The sequence below is a fragment of the Cebus imitator genome, unplaced genomic scaffold, assembly GCF_001604975.1.
Source record: "Cebus imitator isolate Cc_AM_T3 unplaced genomic scaffold, Cebus_imitator-1.0 Scaffold313, whole genome shotgun sequence".
Lineage (NCBI taxonomy): Eukaryota > Metazoa > Chordata > Mammalia > Primates > Cebidae > Cebus > Cebus imitator.
Window position 1 is genome coordinate 1,758,399 of NW_016107628.1, and position 21,285 is coordinate 1,779,683.

At 36.5% G+C, this 21,285-nt stretch overlaps 1 protein-coding gene across 1 annotated transcript; it reads left to right on the forward strand.

Annotated features, from left to right (window-relative positions):
* Window positions 1-13,030: 13,030 nt before the first annotated feature.
* Window positions 13,031-14,151, forward strand: LOC108286122 (olfactory receptor 6N2). Its single transcript, XM_017503744.2, has one exon. The coding sequence runs from the start codon at window positions 13,031-13,033 to the stop codon at window positions 13,982-13,984; it is 954 nt and encodes a 317-aa protein (XP_017359233.2). The 3' UTR covers window positions 13,985-14,151.
* The last annotated feature ends 7,134 nt before the right edge of the window (window positions 14,152-21,285 follow it).

The window sequence follows — 21,285 nt, forward strand, 5'->3', positions numbered from 1 at the left end:
CCTCAAATTGAAATGGCTTAGATCACATTAATTAAGAGGTCATCGTGATAATAATAATTACTAAAACCATTATAACAATTATTATTAATTGCTAATATCTGTGGGGTGCATACTATGCAGAGAACATGAAGGACTTACTGTAGTGAAGACATAAGTAGTCATCTAACAACTCGAAGTGGCATGTATCTATTAATTTGTACTATAGTGTTTGATATCCACTCATATTTGGACAAAATAATAAATGAATAAGCAAACTCTTAAGAGTCAAATGGGTGTGACAGAGACTGAGTGCCCTGCTGAAACTTCACAAGAAGTTTTTTTTTTTTTTTTTTTCAGATCCATTTACAGCTGTAAACTCCCCTTGCCTTTCACTATGCACTTTTTTTTTCTCTTGAGACCTCCTTAGGCATTTCCTTTAGAATATAAAGCTCAGGTCATCTTTAGCACAGAGCTTCTCAACAGATACAAATAACAAACGTGCTGAGTTACCCTGCCCCTAACACACACCCTATGAGTGGTCAGATAAGGCCTATGGGAATGGAAGTCCTTGGACTCATTTCCTCCAGCAGAAAGTGGCCTTTCTGTTCACCTCAGTGTGGCCTACAGATACCGTCCCTTTTATAAGCGCTATGATATGAAAATAAAAGTTTGAGAAGTAATGCCTTAGTGTGACATATTGGGGTAAGTGCCCAGGATAAAGCCCAACTTTTGATTACTTCTCCTATGGCGACAATTGGACATTGACTCTAGCAAGATAGGCAATACGCAGTCAGATCTAAAAGGCAGCAGAATCAGACCATTTACTCGATACTAGCATCAAGGCTGACATTCTAGCTCATAGGACATTTAAATTCAAGTACATCAGAGAACAAATTGAAATGCTATTAATGTACCCCGGGACGTCAGATATAAACAACATTTGTGAGCAAACAAGGACATGTGACCTTGGGATCTATCACTTCATTTACATATTTTGTTTTAAAAGTTTATTTGCTTCAATAAATAATACCTCTAAAGGGTTCAAAAATTCGTTGTGTGTGTGAAGTTAAAATTTTTTCTTATGTTAAAAAAAAATTTAGAAAAAATAATCAGGTGATTTGAGGACCTGTCTCCTCCCACTCTATGTAATAAATATCTAAAGGGAAGCAACAGCGTTGTATGCATCATTTTCTACAGTTCTTAGAATAAAGTCTGGGGCATAAAAGATGTTTCAAATGTGTATTAAATAGATAACCAAATTATTGTGAATTCCCCTATTTCTCACATTACATTAGTTGCATATCATGTCATTTTTTCCTAACATTTAGAGCATGGTTTTTAAAAAAATGTATTACATAGCACATTAAATGTTTAGTTAAATAGTTACTTCAAAAATTATTCCTCTATTGATTTCTAAATTCCAATAAACATATGTTGTTTTTCCAAGTAGTAGCAATGATACGATGAATTTTTGAACATGTTGAATATGACTTTTTTCACTTAAATTTTTAACAAATAATTTTAGATCTCATCTTTCTCCTCAAATAATGAATCACTTGATGAAGGTATCAGTGTAACCACAGAACAAGTTCAATCTGGTTTAACCTTGTCAGTAACAAAATACAACAAAATGGTGACTTGTTTTTTACTTGCAATAGACCCTCAGGTTGTAATTAACCCAAGCGTGCCCAGATGAACTAAGTGTACCAGATTTGTGACCTTGGAGCCAACCAGAACAAAAAAGTAAACAACATGTGGAACCTAAGTATTTAGACCAAAGAATGGTGACCAAATTAAAAAGGAAGGGATGAACTGTTTTGCTGCAGCACAGTCATAAAAATCAAGGATCCAGCATAACCTCTTCTCAGGAACCAATCAGATAATGCTTTGTTCCATTTTCCTATCTCCCTCGTAGTGGCTCTCTGCCTGTAAAACTTGTGCCCAGACCTCAGTTCAGGGAGACAGATTTGAACATTGCCTCCTGCCTCCTTGCTGATCAACCTTGAAATAAGGCCTTTTCTTTCTTAAGAGCTGGTGTCATGGTATTGGCTTCTAAGCCCATGTGGCAGTGAGCCATTGCACAATAATACCAGAACTTGTCATTTTTCACACTCTATTTCTGATACAGAATAAATGCCAAGTAAGCACTCTTTATTGACAAGTGGTGACATAAAAGAGAAGAAACAATGCTCTTGGCTAGGCAAGAACTAAACTTGGAAGCCTCAATCATTTAGTACTCATAGCCGCACTAACTGATTCTAGATAATGTTTATAATTTTTACATATATACATATATATATATATATATTACTGCATTTTAGGTTTTGGGGTACATGTGGAGAACATGCAACATTGTTGCATAGGTACATACATGGCAATGTGGTTTGCTGCCTTCCTCCCCATCACCTATATCTGGCATTTCTCCCCACGTTATCCCTCCCCTACTCCCCATCCCCCTGCTGTCCCTCCCCTAGATTCCCCCCACAGACCTCAGTGTGTGATGCTCCCCTCCCTGTGTCCATGTGTTCTCATTGTCCAACATCCGCCTATGAGTGAGAACATGCAGTGTTTGATTTTCTGTTCTTGTGTCAGTTTGCTGAGAATGATGGTTTCCAGGTTCATCCATGTCCCTACAAAGGACACAAACTCATCGTTTTTGATGGCTGCGTAGTATAGCATGGTGTATATGTGCCACATTTTCCCTGTCCAGTCTATCATCGATGGGCATTTGGGTTGGTTCCAAGTCTTTGCTATTGTAAACAGTGCTGCAATAAACATTTGTGTGCATGTGTCCTTATAATAGAACGATTTATAATCCTTTGCTATTGTAAACTGTGCCATGATGAACATACGTGTGCATGTGTCTTTATAATAGAATGACTTACAACCCTTTGGGTATATACCCAGAAATGGGATTGCTGGGTCTAATGGAATTTCTATTTCTAGGTCCTTGAGGAAGCACCACACTGTCTTCCACAATGGTTGAAATAATTTACACTCCCACCAACAGTGTAAAAGCATTCCTGTTTCTCCACATTCTCTCCAGCATCTGTTGTCTCCAGATTTTTTAATGATTGCCATTCTAACCGGTGTGAGATGGTATCTCAATGTGGTTTTGATTTGCATTTCTCTAATGACCAGTGATTGATGTGCATTTTTTCATATGTTTCTTAGCCTCAAATATATCATCTTTTGAAAAGCATCTGTTCATATCCTTTGCCCACTTTTGAATGAGTTTGTTTCTTTCTTGTAAATCTGTTTTAGTTCTTTGTAGATTCTGGATATTGGCCCTTTGTCAGTGGGTAGATGGCAAAATTTTTTTCCCATTCGTTGGTTGCCGGTTCACTCTAATGATTGTTTCTTTTGCTGTACAGAACTCTGGAGTTTAATTAGGTCCCATTTGTCTATTTTGGCTTTTGTTTCCAATGCTTTTGGTGTTTTAGTCATGAAGTCCTTGGCTATGCCTATATCCTAAATGGTATTGCCTAGGTTTTCTTCTAGGGTTTTTATGGTGTTAGGTCTTATATTTAAATCTTTAATCCATCTGGAGTTAATTTTAGTGTAAGGTGTAAGTAAGTCCAGTTTCTGCTTTCTGCACATGGCTAGCCAGTTTTCTCAACACCATTTATTAAACAGGGAATCCTTTTCCCAATGCTTGTTTTTGTCAGGTTTGTCAAAGATCAGATGGTTGTAGATGTGTGGTGTTGCCTCTGAGCCTCTGTTCTGTTCCATTGGTCTCTATCTCTATTATGGCATCAGTACCATGCTGTTTTGATTACTGTAGCCTTGTAGTACAGTTTGAAGTCAGGCAGCATGATGCCTCCAGCTTTGTTCTTTTTGCTTAGGATTGTCTTTCCTATGCGGGCTCTCTTTTGGTTCCATATGAAGTTTAAGGTAGTTTTTTTTCCAGTTCTGTGAAGAACGTCATTGGTAGCTTGATGGGGATAGCGTTGAATCTATAAATTACTTTGGGCATTATGGCCATTTTCACAATACTGATTCTTCCTAACCATAAGCATGGAATGTTTTTCCATCCTGTTTGTGTCCTCTCTTATTTCATTGAGCAGTGGTTTGTAGTTCTCCTTGAAGAGGTCCTTTACATTCTTTGTTAGTTGTATTCCTAGGTATTTTATTCTCTTTGTAGCAATTGTGAATGGTGGTTCGTTCTTGATTTGGCTCTCTTTAAGTCTGTTATTGGTGTATAGGAATGCTTGTGATTTTTGCACATTGATTTTGCATCCTGAGACTTTGCTGAAGTTGCTTATCAGTTTCAGGAGATTTGGGGCTGAGACAAGGGGTCTTCTAAATATACAATCATGTCATCTGCAAATGGAGACAATTTGACTTCCTCCTTTCCTAATTGAATACGCTTTATTTCTTTTTCTTGTCTAATTGCTCTGACTAGAACTTCCACTGTGGGCATCCTTGTCTAGTGCCAGATTTCAAAGGGAATGCTTCCAGTTTTTGAATTATGGCCATTCTTACATGAGTAAGGTGGTATCTCATGGTTTTAACTTGCATTTCCCTGATAATTAGTGATATTGAGCATTGTTTTCATATATGTGTTGGTTGTTTGTATACCTTCTTTTGAGAATTGTCTATTCCTGTCCTTTGCCCACTTTTTGATACGATTACTTGTTTGAGTTCCTTATAGATTATGGATATTAGTCTTTCACTGGATGAATAGTGAATATTTTGTGAATATTTTCTTCCACTCTGCATGGTGTTTGTTTATTCCGCTGATTTTTCTATTTCTGTGCAGGACTTTTTAGTTTCATTAGGTTTCATTAATTTATTTTTGTTTTTGTTGCATTTGCTTTTGGAATCTTAGTCATAACCATGAGATTTAGAGAGGACAACATCCAACACAAGATTAAGAGGAGGGTTTCCAAAGTCCAAAATAATTATTATATGGCCATTTATGAAAAAGTTGGCTTGCCCCTGCCCTAAAGTATTTATTAATATCCTGTATAGACTGGTAAACTTCATATTGATTAAATTATAATCTTTGGACAAATTATATTCTCAGGACAAATTGATAAGTGGTGACATATTATTTTTATGTTAGCTTCCAACGTGGCATCTTCCCACTGATGAGTCTGAATTCTAAGTGAGCATCCTTAGGTACTTTGCACAATGTCTCTCCTAGCTCTATGCAGTTATTTCTAAAGCTCTTAATTTTTGTTTCACTCTCTCTGCATGCTCCCAGTCCTAAGAACATATCCTGGATACACTTTGGGAAGAAAAAGAAAAATGTGGCTTGGATGAGAGTATTGTTAGGAGAATTTATAGGTAGATGGGTAACTTTTCCTAAAGAATGTTTATTTAAAAATGACTTTGAAGATAAGTATCTAGGAGTCTGTCACAGTAGTCTCTACTTAATCAACAGTAACACCCAAAAGTTTTACTAATAACCCAGAAGAGAACCTAGATACTTGTCAAATTTTATTTAACATGAAATGATTTAATACATAAGAGGGAAGATAACAGAATAAAAATCTAAAAATACCTTAAAGCACTAGGAAAATATACTGAGTTTCACAAGACAAACTCTAATGGAAGCAGAAAATGGTTGTTGTTTTTTTTTTTTTAGTTTTTTTTAATTGCATTTTAGGTTTTGGGGTACATGTGAAGAACATGCAAGATTGTTGCATAGGTACACACGTGACAGTGTGATTTGCTGCCTTCCTCCCCATCACCTACATCTGGCATCTCTCCCCTTGCTATCTCTCCCAGTTCCCCACCCCCCACCGTCCCTCCCCTATTTCCCCCCAACTGACCCCAGTGTGTAGTGCTCCCCTCCCTGTGTCCATGTGTTCTCATTGTTCAACACCCGCCTATGAGTGAGAACATGCGGTGTTTGATTGCAGAAAAGGGTTTTATATTTGGGTATCAAAGCCAAAAAAGCAAGTACTGTGTCCATAAAAAAACTCTTGGAAGAAGTACAGAAAGAGTAAAATGTGGTTTAAATATATTCTCTAAATGAATTGAATATGTTTTCTATGAAAAACACCAGGTTACGCAATAAGTAGGTAGCACTGAACATGCAAATATTGAACAAAGATGGCCTTTGCCCTCAAAAAGCTTACTGTTCAGTTTGAAAGAAAGATACTGTTGGAAACTTAGGTTGAATCTATATCATGGCTATTGTGAATACTGCCGCAGTAAACACAAGCGTACAGATATCTCTTTAATTTATTATGGATATATAGCCAATGGGGGGTTGCCGAATCATATGGCAGTTTTATTTTTCATATTTTGGGGTCTGTCAACAAATAAAGAAAGAAAATGTATATATATGCAATAGAATAGCTTTCAGCCATAAAAAAGAATGAAATCCTGTGATTTGTGGCAACATGAATGAACCTAGAGGGCATGATGTTATGTGAAATGAGCCAAGTATGGAAATACAAATATCACATATATTATTCCTATGTGGAATCTAAAGAAATTGACCTCATATAAGTAGACAATAGAATGTGGTTACCAGAAGATGGAGAAGAAAAGGGGAGGGGAAAGATGGGAAGTTGGTTAAAAGGCATGAAATTACAATTAGATAGGAGGAAGAAGTTCTGTTGTTCTATTGCACAGTAGGGTGACTATGTTTAACAATATTGTATTGCATATTTCAAAGTATCTAGAAGAAATGATTTTGGATGGATTCACCATAAAGAAATGTTAAAAATGTGAGAATACAGATAGGCTGAATACCCTGATTTGATATTACACAATGTATATATGCATCAAGGCATCACACTCTACCCTGTACATATGTACAATTATTATGTGTCAATTAAAAATAAAACAAATGAAAGATGCATATTCAATGAATTATTAGAAAAGGGATGAATTCAGAAATGCACAGTATTCTGAAAAATTATAACAGAAGAATCTGGCCTATCCTTATGTGAATGTTGTGTACACATGTGTGGGTAGAGAGGGGTAGAGGAGTCAGAGTAGCTTTTCTTAATTAATGCATCCAACAAATAGTTATTGTATATCTACTTTGTGCAAAAAGATAATAGGAATTGAATGATGGTGTTGAAAAAATACAGTTCCTATCTTCATTGACCTTATAATTTATTGGCAAAAAGACAGAAATAAACATACAAATATATAATTAAAATCTGTGCTGGTTTTACAAAAAGGATGACCAGGAAGCAATGGATAGAATAAGGGTTGGAAGACAGAATGTTTAGACAGTGTGGTCAGATAAGGCTTCTTCAAAGAGATGATGTTAGAATGGATACCAGAAGAATAAGCAGGTGTTACTTGGTGAAAGAGACCCAAGAACAGGAAGAGAAATGTGTTCTAGGAGTTAGGTCAAGCAGAGTGGAATGTGATTTTAAAACCTAGGGTATTAGCTTATTTCTGGTTTTGAATGACATATCTTTAGCCTTGTTGTTCATTTCAGAGAGTGAAACAGTGATGAACCAGTCTAAGAAAGAGGGATCAGTATGCTGAGGGCACTTCAACATACATGTAGACAAGTTAGAGGCCATTTAGCTGGAAGAAAATTCATCAAGGCAGGGCATGAAAGCTGGGTTCTAGTATTGGCAGAACTTTGTGTTATGTTGGATTCAGCGAGTTGCCATAGAACCAATGAGGGGAAGTGACAAGGAGATGGATTTTATTCATGAAAACTAAATTTTGAACAATCCAGGGTTACATGTTTATTGTGATTGTTTTGTAATATAGTCAATTCAAAAGGGAACGTTGTCAATTAATGTTAAAAACACTAAAAAGGAAAAGAGTATGATCCGTAGGAGGGAAAGAGACTTAAAGTTAGTGGGTCACCTACTATGTACAAGACTGTATTTTGCCCCTTATGTATTTTATCTGAAAAAAACACAACCTAGCTCATGATCTTCTCACAGAATAGCAACATCAGACAAAGTCACTCTGACCATAATGAAGTGAGAGGAAAAAAATACCACTTAGTAATCCTGTCTAATTACATACAACACTGTACAGTCAGAAAAATCTATTTATTCTCCTAGCTAAAATGAGTGACTGATATCATCTTTCTCAATTACAGCTTTAGTGTGCTTTAATGAATAAGATTCATTAAGATACCTAGTCATGGAATTATTTCTAGTAATTGATAGGACCAAATCCAGAGCAAGCTTAGCTTTCTTGAATGTTTCCTCCTCACCTAAAATTGCCTAATGTCAGCCCACATCCTGTAATAATTCCCATCTAACACCCTCTAACAGAAATGTCCCACAGCTCCAGTGGTGTGTGATTACCCACATTGTAATAAGTCAATAAACCTAATTTTGTTGATTATGGGTATGTTCCTTTCTTTTGCTGGAATGCTTTGTCCTGTCAGGTAATCCTCAAAGCAACCCAAATATGTTCAGTTTAAAGGTGAAGAAAATAAGGCTGTGAGATGCTAAGTCACTTAGACAAAGTTAATTATTTGGAGTAGTTTCCAAACATGTATTCTACATCTGCTACATGAAGTGGGAAATATAAGCTAACACACTTTAAAACTGTTATAGTTAGTGTTTGAGGTTTATCTTAACTCTCACAGCACACATTTATACATAATAAAATACTGGTTCAGATAAATACATGACTGCCTGAAGGTACATAGATAGAGTAGTAGTTAAGAGCACAGACCTTAAAACAGGTGCCACTTTATGGTAATATGACCTTGGTTATGATCCTTTGACTATCAGGAACATTTCCGAGGCAGTGGAGCTTAGAGGCGATGATAATGGATTCTGGAGTCAGAGTGATTTGGTTTACCATTCTGTAGGGCACTTGTGTGACCTTGGACACTTTATTAAACTCTCTGGGCTTCGGTTTTCTCAAATGTGAAATGGGAATAACAATCATACCAACCTCATAGAGTAATTGTGAGGACTGTATTAGAGTAATTGTGAGGACTGTATTGTGCTTAGAACAATATGTGTTGCTTAGCAAATGCTCAGGTAAACGAGTCTTTAATTGGAGCTACAATTCAAATTAAAGTTTCTGAAGCTCCACAACCCCAATGTGTTTGTTTGTGTGTGTGTTTGTTTGTTTTAAAAACAGGCAGCTCTTATCAGCTTCTAAAAGGAAGAATAATAATATTAGTGGGATTCAGCACATTATCAGAAAAAGTAATTGGCTAAAATGATGAGGGGAAATAGTCTCTTTGTATATCTGAAGTGAGTCAAGAAATGTGAAAGTACATGAGTGTATGAGAATGGTGGGAAGATTAGAGTCACGTTTTCAGAACCAGAGGTCAAGAGTCTAGGTTCAGAAGTCACTAACGATGAGGGACTAGAAGTGGCAAGGGAGGGTGATGAGATAGCAAACATTTGGGAAAGACTTGTCTGAGCCCACTTCTGCAGGTGAGAGGTAAATCTGGATTCCCAGGAGTCTCCCCTGAGCCAGATTCTCACCTGCCTCTGGCTTCCTTCTGCCACTTGTGGCAAAAACAATCAGTGTTAACTCTGGGGACTCTGCCTTAGGAGGATGAGATTTGCTGTAAAGGAGAAAAGGCTCAAAGATCCAGTTTCCATCTCCCACACATATACTGATCCAGGCAAGATCAAAGCAGACGCTGAATGATGATCGGTGGTTGGTAGGTGAACTAGGGAGCACATTAACTGTATTGATCAGGGATTGGAAAGGTGGCACACAATAAGGGATTTGAAAACATATTACTTGGAAATATAACAATTGAATTAGTGAAAATGTAACTTAAGTAACTGGGACTTGAAATAATTTGATTTTGATCATCTTAGAGTATTAGATTTGGAAGAGACTTTAAAGGCCATCTTGTCCACCATTCCCTCCATTTGATTCGTCATTTATTTTACAACCAAGAGATTAGCAATCATTTGCTTTTAAAACGTTGACAGACAAGAAATTGTCTTGTGTGCTGTCACAGATTGGTCAAGTGCTGACACAGATGGTAGAAAGTAGAGGTTTCTAAAACAATTTTCATGAAATAGAGGCTGTGACTGAGAACACCTAATGAGGTATAGACAGTCCCTAATGAATGATGATTCTACTTACAGTTTTTCTACTTTACAATGGTGTGAAAGCAAATACATTCAACAGATTAATACATGAGATATTCAATACTTTATTATAAAATAGGTTTTGTGTTAGATGATTCTGCCCAACTGTAGGCTAATGCAAGTGTTCTGAGCACATATAAGGGACGCTAGGCTAGCATGTGATGTTTGGGTATATTTCATGCATTTTCAACTTATTTTTATTATGATAGGTTTCTTGGGCTGTAACTGCATCGTTGAGGAGCATTTATATTGTATTCTCTCAGGAGAAACTGCATTTGAAAATGCTTAACCTAGAGAAGGCCTTACACAGATTTTCTATTTGGAAGATTACAGACATTTGGTCATGCAATAATTTGGGGTCCAGAGGCCTTGAAGTTGCTCCTGAAATTATTACGTTTGCTAGACCTTACTTGATCTACACATACAGTTGGCTTCAGAAAAGCTAACTTGTATAAAGGGGAAACATTACCAATAACAGTTCCTTACACATAAAAGATGATCAAAACTATTTCCTGAGTTTAATTTCTCTGAGTCAGTGGGAGTAATGATGGGTCTTTCAACAAGATTAGGGAAAGTTGAGGCCAGACTAAATTTGAGATGCTAACTTTATTAGAATACTATAAGCTTTGAACTGCTAAGAAGACAACAAAAAGGATGCATTCAGGTACAGTAGAGAAAATGTAACTTAAATTTAGGCTAGAATAAAACATTGATTGAGTTCACAATTATATACTTATTGTCCTAGGCATTAGCAGGGAAATACATAATAATTAATTAAGTACTACATTTATTCTCAAAGATCTTAACAATTTATGGGGAAGACAGACTTAAAAAGGTAACAACATGCTAAATATAAATATTATGAGGGCATAGAAAAGGAGTAAATAATTCTTTTTCTGAGGAATTCAGCAGAAGAATATTTAAGGAGTTAAGATCTGATCTGATTTTGAAGGCTAAGAAGTTCCCAGATGGAGAAGAGAGATGACCTAGAAGTAAATTAAATGTAATGAAGCAAGAATTTCTTTTTTTAACATATCTGTCTCCTGTAATTGGAGAGGTGAATATACAGTCTCCTTAGGTTAGAAGAAAATCAAGAAGAATCTTTTAAGTATCAATTGCTTTCAACGAGTTTAGCATTCTAAAATATCAAACCCAGAAGTTTATTTCTACTGCAGGGCATTTGAGTTTGGAAGAAATGTTTTGAGTTGAGTGAGTGGTAGAGTTGCAGGGAAAGCACTGGTCTACTAATTATTAATATAATTGTTTAAATTAATTCATTTGGTTATTAAAATCCTATTCAATACTTTTAATGTGACAGCCATTGTGATGAGTGTTGGGATGATGAAAATAAGCAAGACGCTTGTTTGTTGGTATGATACTAGAATTGGGCAGTTTTCAAATGCAGCGTGAGCTACACAGGGTATGGTATGACTGGCACTGCTATCATTTTTACTGGAAAATACAGGATAAATGTTTGCTTTCATCCTTTCATATATACCTGTTCGCAGAATAATGACATGGTTTCTTTCATCCTCCAACGGTGACCAATAATAATTTCTAAGTATCATTATAAACTAACGGATGTTTCACATTTTGCTTAAGAATAATTAGAATGTCCAATACTGTTTTATATAAAATTTCACCAAGCCAACTATATACTCTTCACCTGTACTTATGGAATTGATTTTCTGAAAATACAGGATTCATGTTTATTGCCAGTGTATGATGTTTGTTTTTGAATCTGCATTGTTACACCAAATGTGATAACCTCCCTAAACCATCTTCCTGTCAGCAACACCCACAAGGCAAATTCATACCTTCAGCTCTGAGCTTGAGTAAGAATAGTTACATTTTATTTATTTTAAAAAAATCTACATCTGACCAGGTCAGTCATCTATCAAACATTCCTTGCTTACCACACAGGGGAAGATATGTTTCCCTAATGAGTGGCTTGCTGCTCATTGCTTTTATTCTTGACTGAAATATTTATTTCTCTCTCTCTCTCTCTATCTCTCTCTCTCTATATATATATATAATATATATATATTATATATATATAATATATACATATATATATAATATATATTTATTATATATATTAAGAGAATATATATAATATATAATATTATATATATATATGTTTTATTGCATTTTAGATTTTGGGGTACATGTGAAGAACATGAAAGATTGTTGCATAGGTACATACATGGCAATGTGGTTTGCTGCCTTCCTCCCCATCACCTATATCTGGCATTTCTCTTTTACCTAGCTGATCCAAGCTCTTCTTGGAAAATTCATCTTACATGCATTCTCTAAATGCTTTTTATTCAGTCATCCTGGTCTGAGAAATGAGCCACTTTTCGGGCACTCTGAAGTGTTCTGTACTTTACAAATCCTATTGAAATGTCTGCTTCTCTACAGGGTTATAAGCTTTCTGGTGGCAGAGATTGTACCTTGCTGAATTTTGTGTTCCTTCTGCCTGACACATATTTGTTCAATAAATGTTTATAGAGGTGAACTGAACAGTAAGAAAAGATTTGCTACTCTATTAATCTCATACCCCAAATTTGCTCTTTAAGAATTAACTGAAGGAAAAACCATGACCTGGAAAGAGGAGTTTGAATGCTTAGAAACAGTCAGATAGTATAAAGCTAGAATGTTTGAGGATGGTCTAAATGTTATTTCTGGGAAATAGTATCTACAGGAAATAAAAAAGTATTATAATCACTTTTTCTCTCCATTGCCGAGTTTTCTTATTTGCAAAATAGGCAAAACAATGGTGCTTATTTCATTGAACTATAAAAATTAACTAAATATTGAATTCAAGGCACTTGTTAAACTGTTTGATGAATAGTAAGTGCTAATAAGAGTTAGCTATTGTTATTTTTACAGTAATAGTAATAGTAGTTGGAGTAATAGTTGTAATTTACGTGCTGCTTTTAAGTTAAAAAGAGAGAGAAATGAGGTTTTGGCATGGATTCAGCAGTCACCTTAATCTAGTGTTTTCCTTTCCTTCTTTACCTCAGCCTCCCATGGATCAATACAACCATTCAAGACTGGCTGAATTTGTGTTCTTTGGCTTTGCCAGTGGGGGCTACGTCAGGGGCTGCCTTTTTGTCCTGCTGCTGTTGGCATACCTGTTCACCATCTGTGGCAACATGCTCATCTTCTTAGTCATCCGACTGGAATCAGCCCTGCACACACCCATGTACCACTTTGTCAGTGTTCTCTCCTTCTTGGAGTTGTGGTATACGGCTACCACCATCCCTAAGATGCTAGCTAATATTCTCAGTGAGAACAAGACCATTTCTTTTGCAGGATGCCTCCTTCAGACCTATTTCTTTCACTCCTTGGGAGCCTCTGAATGCTACCTTCTTACAGCCATGGCCTATGATAGATACCTGGCCATTTGTCGGCCCCTCCACTACCCTGCAATTATGACGACCACCCTCTGTGCCAAGATGGCTGCCGCTTGTTGGACTTATGGCTTCCTGTGTCCAATTTCTGAGGTCATCCTGGTCTCTCAGCTCCCATTCTGTGGTTACAACGAAATCCAACACATTTTCTGTGACTTTCCACCTTTGCTGAGCTTGGCCTGCAAGGACACATCCACCAACATTCTGGTGGACTTTGCCATTAATGCCTTCATAATTCTTATCACTTTCTTCTTTATCACGATTTCTTATGCAAGGATCATTGGGGCTGTGCTGCAGATAAAAACAGCAGCAGGAAGAAAGAAGGCCTTCTCTACCTGTGCCTCGCATCTTGCTGTGGTCCTCGTCTTCTTTGGGAGCATCATCTTCATGTACGTGCGACTAAAGAAGAGCTATTCACTGACCCTTGACTGGACACTTGCTATAGTTTACTCGGTACTAACACCAATGGTCAACCCAATTATCTACAGTCTTCGTAACAAGGAACTCATTAAAGCCATCAAGAGGACCATCCTCCAGAAGGGGGATAAAGCTAGTCTTGCTCATCAGTGACTTCCTTCCAAGGTCCCTTCTCACTTCCATATTCAATTCATAAAAGTTCTGTGTTCCTTTAGCTTGGCCTTGAATAATCTTCCCATCATCACACATGCTCTGAATTTCATTTCCTTTCACCTCTTCAAAGACTTAATTTCTTTATGGTTTTCTTGTTTTCTATATCTTTACTTTTTCCATTTTTTACTTGATCACTTATATCAGCATTTAAGAATATTATAGTCTCTATATTCTTCTTAAAAAAAAAAAACCATGTATATTTCCTTGGCCCCACACGTCCATCCAGCTAGAGATCAATTTCTCTGCTCCTTTTTCCAATCAAACTTCTTTTCAACCCATTCCAATCTTATTTTGACTCAGGCCTTCCAGCTAATATTTTGTGAAGGTCATTATTGACCTCCATGCTACCAAATCCATTAGAAAGTTATTTTCCTCCTCTGGCCTGACCTCTTGACACATGACCAGTTTCTATGCCTCAACTCCCTTAGCTTTTTATTCCTTCACTCTCATGACATCTTTACCCCCCAGTTTTCTTCCTATCTTTCTAGTGAGTCTTTCCCAGCCTTCGTTGTCCTGCCATGCTATCTCCTTAGATACTCAGAGTTATTCTCATGGATTTAAATACAATCTCTATCACAAGGGCTCTTAAATTTTTCTTTCCAAACTACAGTTTTTCTCTAAAATTTGGACTTATATGTTCAACTTCCTACTTATTAACACTACCTGGATTGGAATTCTCAATAATTTAAAACTTGTCAAAATGGTTTCTTAAAATTTCTAACCATAAAACCTTGATGCTTTTGTTTCCTTGTGTTTCTTCTAGAAAATTTCAAATACTCTATCTTGCTTCCTTTTCTTGTACCCATAATTCTGATAAATTATTAATGTATGCTCTTTTCACAAAATATATTCTTAAATCAATTTATTTCTTATTCTCTTTAGTGTTGCTATCCTGGTATAAATCACCAATATCTTTGAACTGGATTAGTATAATAATATTCTACCCACACTCCTTTCTTCTACTCTCATTCTATCCTAATATATTTTTCCACATAAAACACAAAGAAATGTATTTGAAACCTAAATTGTATATATCATTTTATAAAAACATGAGAAATTCTCAATTGCTTTTAGGATAAAATTCAAAGCCTCACCATACTTTATATAGGGCTAAACAAAATTCTTCCCTGCCTTCCTCTCCAATATAGACTTATACCGCTTCTCCCTCAGCTCCCTCTTCCCTAGTTACATGATTAATCTTTCAGGTCTTCAAATACATTATGGATTTTTCTGGCTTCAGGACCTTTACTCCGTTTTTTCCCCAACATTTCATTTGGCTCACTCTTCCTAATTGTGTGAGTTTCTGTTCAAATATCAATTTCCAGACATTACCTTTGAGAGGACTTCTGAACACTCAATCTAATTTATGTCACTCATTTTTATCTATGATGTATGTTTTGCTTTTCCTCAAAATATGTATCGCAATTTATATATTTGTGGACATTTGTGTATGTATAGATATAGTTATAGATAGACATAGTTTGTCATTCTTTTCTACAAGTATCTATAAACTGGATTTTGTCTGAAATTATTTCAGTTTCGTTATTCGTTATATGTACAGAATCTAGCACAGAGCCTAAACGAGATGAATATTTGATGCAGGTATAATAAATGAAACATGTAATGAATCTTACCCACATCTGTCACCAACATATTTGGCCTTGAACAATGACATCATGAATCGAATCTAATCATTACTGAAACCCACTCTTCTATAGAATGCATCGGTCTTCCCTAGTTGTACTAACTTGTTTTCTGAACAACCCATCTCAACTTGTCTCACATCTTCATTTTGAATTTCCTTTGATAGTACTGGTAACTAGTCCTTAGTTAGCCGCTGTATATCACACTAGGTTATCTTTTCTGGACCTGTATTTTTTTTTTTTTTTTTACTTACAAACTTTGGTGGGCAGGTAAGCTGTCTCCAGATAATATTCATTTTTAGCATTATATGGTTATGTGTAAACATACATTTTCATGTCATTTGGGAAAATGCCTAAGTGTAGGATTGCTGGGTCACATGATAAACATATGTTTATAATTAACTATCTAACTGTGTTCCAAAGACTAGTGCTTTTTGGGTCCCTCAGCTGCGGTGCAATGTGGGGAATGTGTGGTGCGAGTCCATTCAGCCTGGGCAGCTTTCCTGAGCTGTGGGAATAGACTTGTCATGAGCCCTAGGCTTCTGTTTCTCATTGCTGCCTGTCCATGAGTAACACATCTGCTTTTCGTTATTTGTTCTATGAGTGTTTTGTCTCACCAGATTCATGAACTTGGTAGAGAACCTTTGCATAGATATACGTGTCCTTTACTCCAAATCTTCCCTGCTGTTCTCCACACAATTTTATCAAGTATTTTGGTAAAATCAACACACAGTACCTTTCTTCTATATACAGCCAGTTATTTTCTGTAAACAGTGGTGGTAAAAGACAAGAGGTTGAGATGCTAATGAGGACTGAGGAAGTTCATGGAGCTGCAGGTTCAAGACATGTGATGCCATAAAAAGATACACAGTTAGGTGCTAAAGTCTGCTCACAGTTTTTGAGAAAGGATTGATAACTTATTAGAAATTCTGTGGAACCAATAGCTTGGAATCAGATACAGTGGGAGTATTAGCACTATGCCAATCAGCAAATATTATAAATCAGGGTCTTTTCAAAAATGTCAGGTTATGTCAAAGTTAAATAATGCCAGACACTAAGGTGGTAAGAACAGACTTAATTAGTAATATATGAATATAATTGTGAACACACACACACATACACATACACATAAATTATTTTGGTAGCTTTGAATTTTCTCAGGCAGGCACTTAAAGAGGTGCTAGGATTATCTATGGCCTTGAGCTCTTAGAAACTACATGAGTGTTTGTTTAAGTCTTTTAACACATGTGGTTTGGAAGGGAAGGTGGGGAGGGTGAATAAAATCATTTTTGCTGTTAGTCTATAGATTTTGTACGCCAAGGTTGAGGTTTAGTCAAAAAGAGAGCTAGCTTTCAACGAAGTAGAAATCTTTGTTAGAGGAAAGTCAGTTGTGAAGCATTTACCCGAGCACAAATAGAGATAGGATATCAGTTGGAGGGGCAGTAGCAGAATTGGTGGACATCTTTTAGGAGCAGAGGATATTCTAGTTCACAGAAAAGAAGTAATTGAAATGAAATTGACAGAGTTGGAAAATTTAGTTTAAAAAGTAGTGGTTCTTTAACCCTTAATTGCCTTATAGGGATTTAGAAAACCTGAATAAACCTGTAGTCATTAAGTAAATAAAATTATTAGTTAAACTCTATGTATATTAGTCAAAAAATAACCTTTTGTCTCAAATATTACGTTATTAATTAAAAATCTATTTACCATGAACAAAATATTAAATACTTCCAACTCAATTTGAAAATTCTTCAAGAAAGAGATTAGGAGGTCAAAAAACATAAACTTGGATAAAGAATGTCGAAAATGTGAGGGGAACTGGGAATGGGACAAAAATTAGTTAATTCTTCTCACAGTTTGTATTATAGTTTGTAAGTACTTTTTTTCTTTTTACATGATCACATTTTTAATATGAGGAAAGAAAATCTTTATTTTTTTTAAATTTTTATCTGACAAATAGTAATTATATATGTGATTTTTTGATATGTGTATGCAGGGTGAAATGATCAAATTAGGCTAATTAACATATTTATCACCTCGCGTACAGTACTTATTATTTTTAATTTGTGGTGAGAGTATTTAAAATCCACTTTCTTGGCAATGTTGCTATCCAAGGCTCATTGAGGTGCCTAATGTCACATAAGTACTTGGAAGAATGGCTGGGATTGAAATCCAAGATTCTGAGGCAGTACTCTTTACAGAGCAGGTAACACTAGAGTAGAGGAGACTGTAGTGTGTAAGACAACATGTAACTGCTGTAAATATGAGCAACAGACAAGATTAGGAGTTGGCCTTGATGATATTTATGTCCTCAGTGTCTTCCTGTCCTCACCCTTTCAGGGTCAGAGAAGGTCAGTCAAATTTTATAAAGATCCTATCATAATTGAGATGTATGTGCTTACTCCCAGGTCATGCAGTTCAGGAACCCATTTGAACCTAGTTTCCACATCGGTTATTGTTATTTGTTAAAGGGAGTAATTGCCTTGAGAGATGTTCTATCTCAACTTGGACTGGCAGTTATTGTTGTAGTAACTAACAGTTAATGAAGGACTACTAGCTAATAAACTTGCCGTATGTCAGTTCCCTTCCCGAGAGAGCATGTTAGTGACCCCAGGAGATCTGCTCAGAAGCCTCATGGGCTTCTGCCTCTACAAGGACCCTATCAAGAATCCAAGTTTTATGTGAGAAGAATTCGTTTTATGGTTTAACTTATTCCCACAGGTTCCATCAAAGTGATAAACTTCAACACCTCCAGGCCCCAGGAGTGGTTGAGCATAATATTGCAAATCCGATATAGGAAGTGAGCAAGAAGTTCTCTTCTAACTTTGGACTCTGAAGAAGAGAAGGAAATGGTCCAAACCTGTGAGAATTGTGAACTTGGAAGATGAGAGATTTGGGGGTGCTAGTTTTCCGTGGAAAATAATACTTGATCTGATCCTTTGATTGCTTAGACAGAGTATGGAGGGAGTGAACAACAGCAGGTCATTAGTAAATGAAGATACAATGTATAGCATGATAGTAAGTCTTTGGAGTTATGTGGAAAGTACTTTCTGAGAAAGGAGAGGACAAGATACTGGCTTCTCATATTCAATCATGTGACTGGTCCTCCATGCAGATCTGAAAATTTAGTTAGAAAATTTAGTCCCACTCTCAGATGAGTTGTCTAGATTCTGACAACTGGAGGCCAGAAAAGGAAAGAGGTAGCTCCTAGAATGGAACCTTACATTTATATTTAGAAGGGAATGAATGTAGAACATCTAGAAAAGAAGGATCTGAGAAGAAATAGAAATTTAAGGATAATCCTTTATAGAAGGCAGGTATGCCTCCAAGACTCAAAAGAAACAGAAGGCAGGATTGGGCAGTGGGTAGACATGGATCTGAAGTGAGAAAAACTAAGACAAACAAATATTGGATAATAAAGTAAGTATGCTGAACCAAAATCACCCATATAAAAGTTTGGCCCACAAGTAGGTCTCTGGAATCTTAGTAGACAAACTTCCTATACTAAGTCTTTGAGAAAGGCTCTTGTGTATGGGATAGACATGTTGCCTAGGTTTGGAAAATGCCAAAAAAAATTAGAGTAAACAAAGTTTGGATGAATTTTAGGATTCTGGAGAGGGAAGAAGTGATAAGAAGACTGGAGGGGAGAAAAAGAACACTCAGTGTCTTTCATAGCTCTTTGACTTTACACAAGCAATCCCTTTTGCTTCAAATACTTTTTTTTTTCATTTTTCTATCTAAAAAATTCTGACACTTTCTTGGCTTCAAATAAAAATTATAACTTCTGGCAGGGCACAGTGCCTTATGCCTGTAATCCCAGCACTTTGAGAGACGAAAGCAGGTGGATCACTTGAGCCCAAGTGTTCAAGACCAGCGTGGGCAACATGGCTAAACCCTATCTCTACCCAAAATACAAAAATTAGCCAGGCGTGGTAGCACATGCCTATAGTCCCAGATGCTTGTGGGGCAGAGGCGGGAGGAACGCTTTAGCCCAGGAGGTCAAGGCTACAGTGAGCAGAGGTCCTGCCACTGCACTCCAGCCCGGGTGATAGACTGAGACACTGTCTCCAAACAATAATAATAATTTTAAAAATTATGTGTTCTATGAAATTTTCCTGATTTATCACCATATCCAGTCCATGGTTCATAACTCCTACTACATATACAAATTAGCATTTATCTTACTAGGTTTGCATATTACACAAATATTTATTGAGTTGTTACTATTTTTCAGACATGGCTCTAGGCACTTGACATACACCAGTAAACAAAATAGAAAAGGAAAAAAAAATTGCCCTTATGGATCTTATACTCTCAAAGAGGAGAGAAGCAATAAACAGCAGGGATAATAAATAAGTACATTTTATAGTTTAGAACATGATAAGTCCTCTGGAAAAAAGTTAAAAATAAAGTAGAGGAAGGCAATGGTAGTACAGAATATGGATGTAAAAATGAAGGCACAATGCAGTTATATAGAGTGGCCCAGGTGGTTGAGCTGGTGAAATTTGAGCAAAGATGAAATAAATCAAAGAGCCATCCAGGTGGTGAAAGAGATTCTAGAACAAGGAAAGAGCTACAGCAAAGGCTATAAAATGATATGTCATTGAACACATTTGATCGATGGAAACGCAGAACCTAATTTAGAATTTAACCGGATCATCCTGGTGTGTTGAGAAGAGGCTGCAGGGGGACAAATGCAATTAGGAAGATCTGTTAGGAGTCAGTTACAGTAACAGAGATAAGATGAAAGTGACTTGAACCAAGGTGGTAAAACATAGTCCATTCCTGGATATATGAGAGAAGGATAGAAACAAGGATGACTGCAGGGTTTTGGCTTGTATGTTGGAAGACTGCAATTGCCATCATTTGCAATAAGGAAGACTATGGGTAGAGCCTTCAGGAGTTCAGTTTGAGATGGCTCTTAGACTCCCAAGAGGAGATGTGAGTAGGCAGTCAAATATATGCGTCTGGAGTAGGGGAGAGAAATATTGCCTGAGATATGGATTCAGATATCTTCAACAGATTTATAGTGTTTAAAGATATGGTATTAGATGGTAGTAGCAGAGGAGTTGAGTTCATACCGAAGGAAAAAAAAAGATTAAACACTGACCCTGGGCACTGGCACTGTGACATTAAAAGGGTGGGGCATGGAGGAGAAACTAATGATGGAGAATAAGAATGAATGACTAATAAGATAGGAAGGAACTGAAAGTATAGTACCCTGAGAATCAAGTGAAAAAGGTGTGTGAACAGACAGGATAAATCAACACCGTCAGGAAACAGATAGTCCAAGTAAGCTGAGGAATGAGAAATGACCACCGGATCCAGCAAATCTTAGGTAATTAAGTGGGTTTAAGAAGGAACTTAAAGAGAGGAATTAAAGGCAATGCGTATAGGCGACTCTTGGAGGAGTTTTCTTTCAGGGACATAGAAAAAAAAATAGAGTGGTGGCTGTGGGATAAGTGAGGAAAAAGAAAGAATTTAAGGCACTTGCTTTTTTGTCTGTTTAGTAAATGAGAATAATAGCATGCTTTTATGTTGATAGAGTATTCCATGAAAGAGCTGTATAATAATTAGTTGTTTCTCTATGTTCTGTAT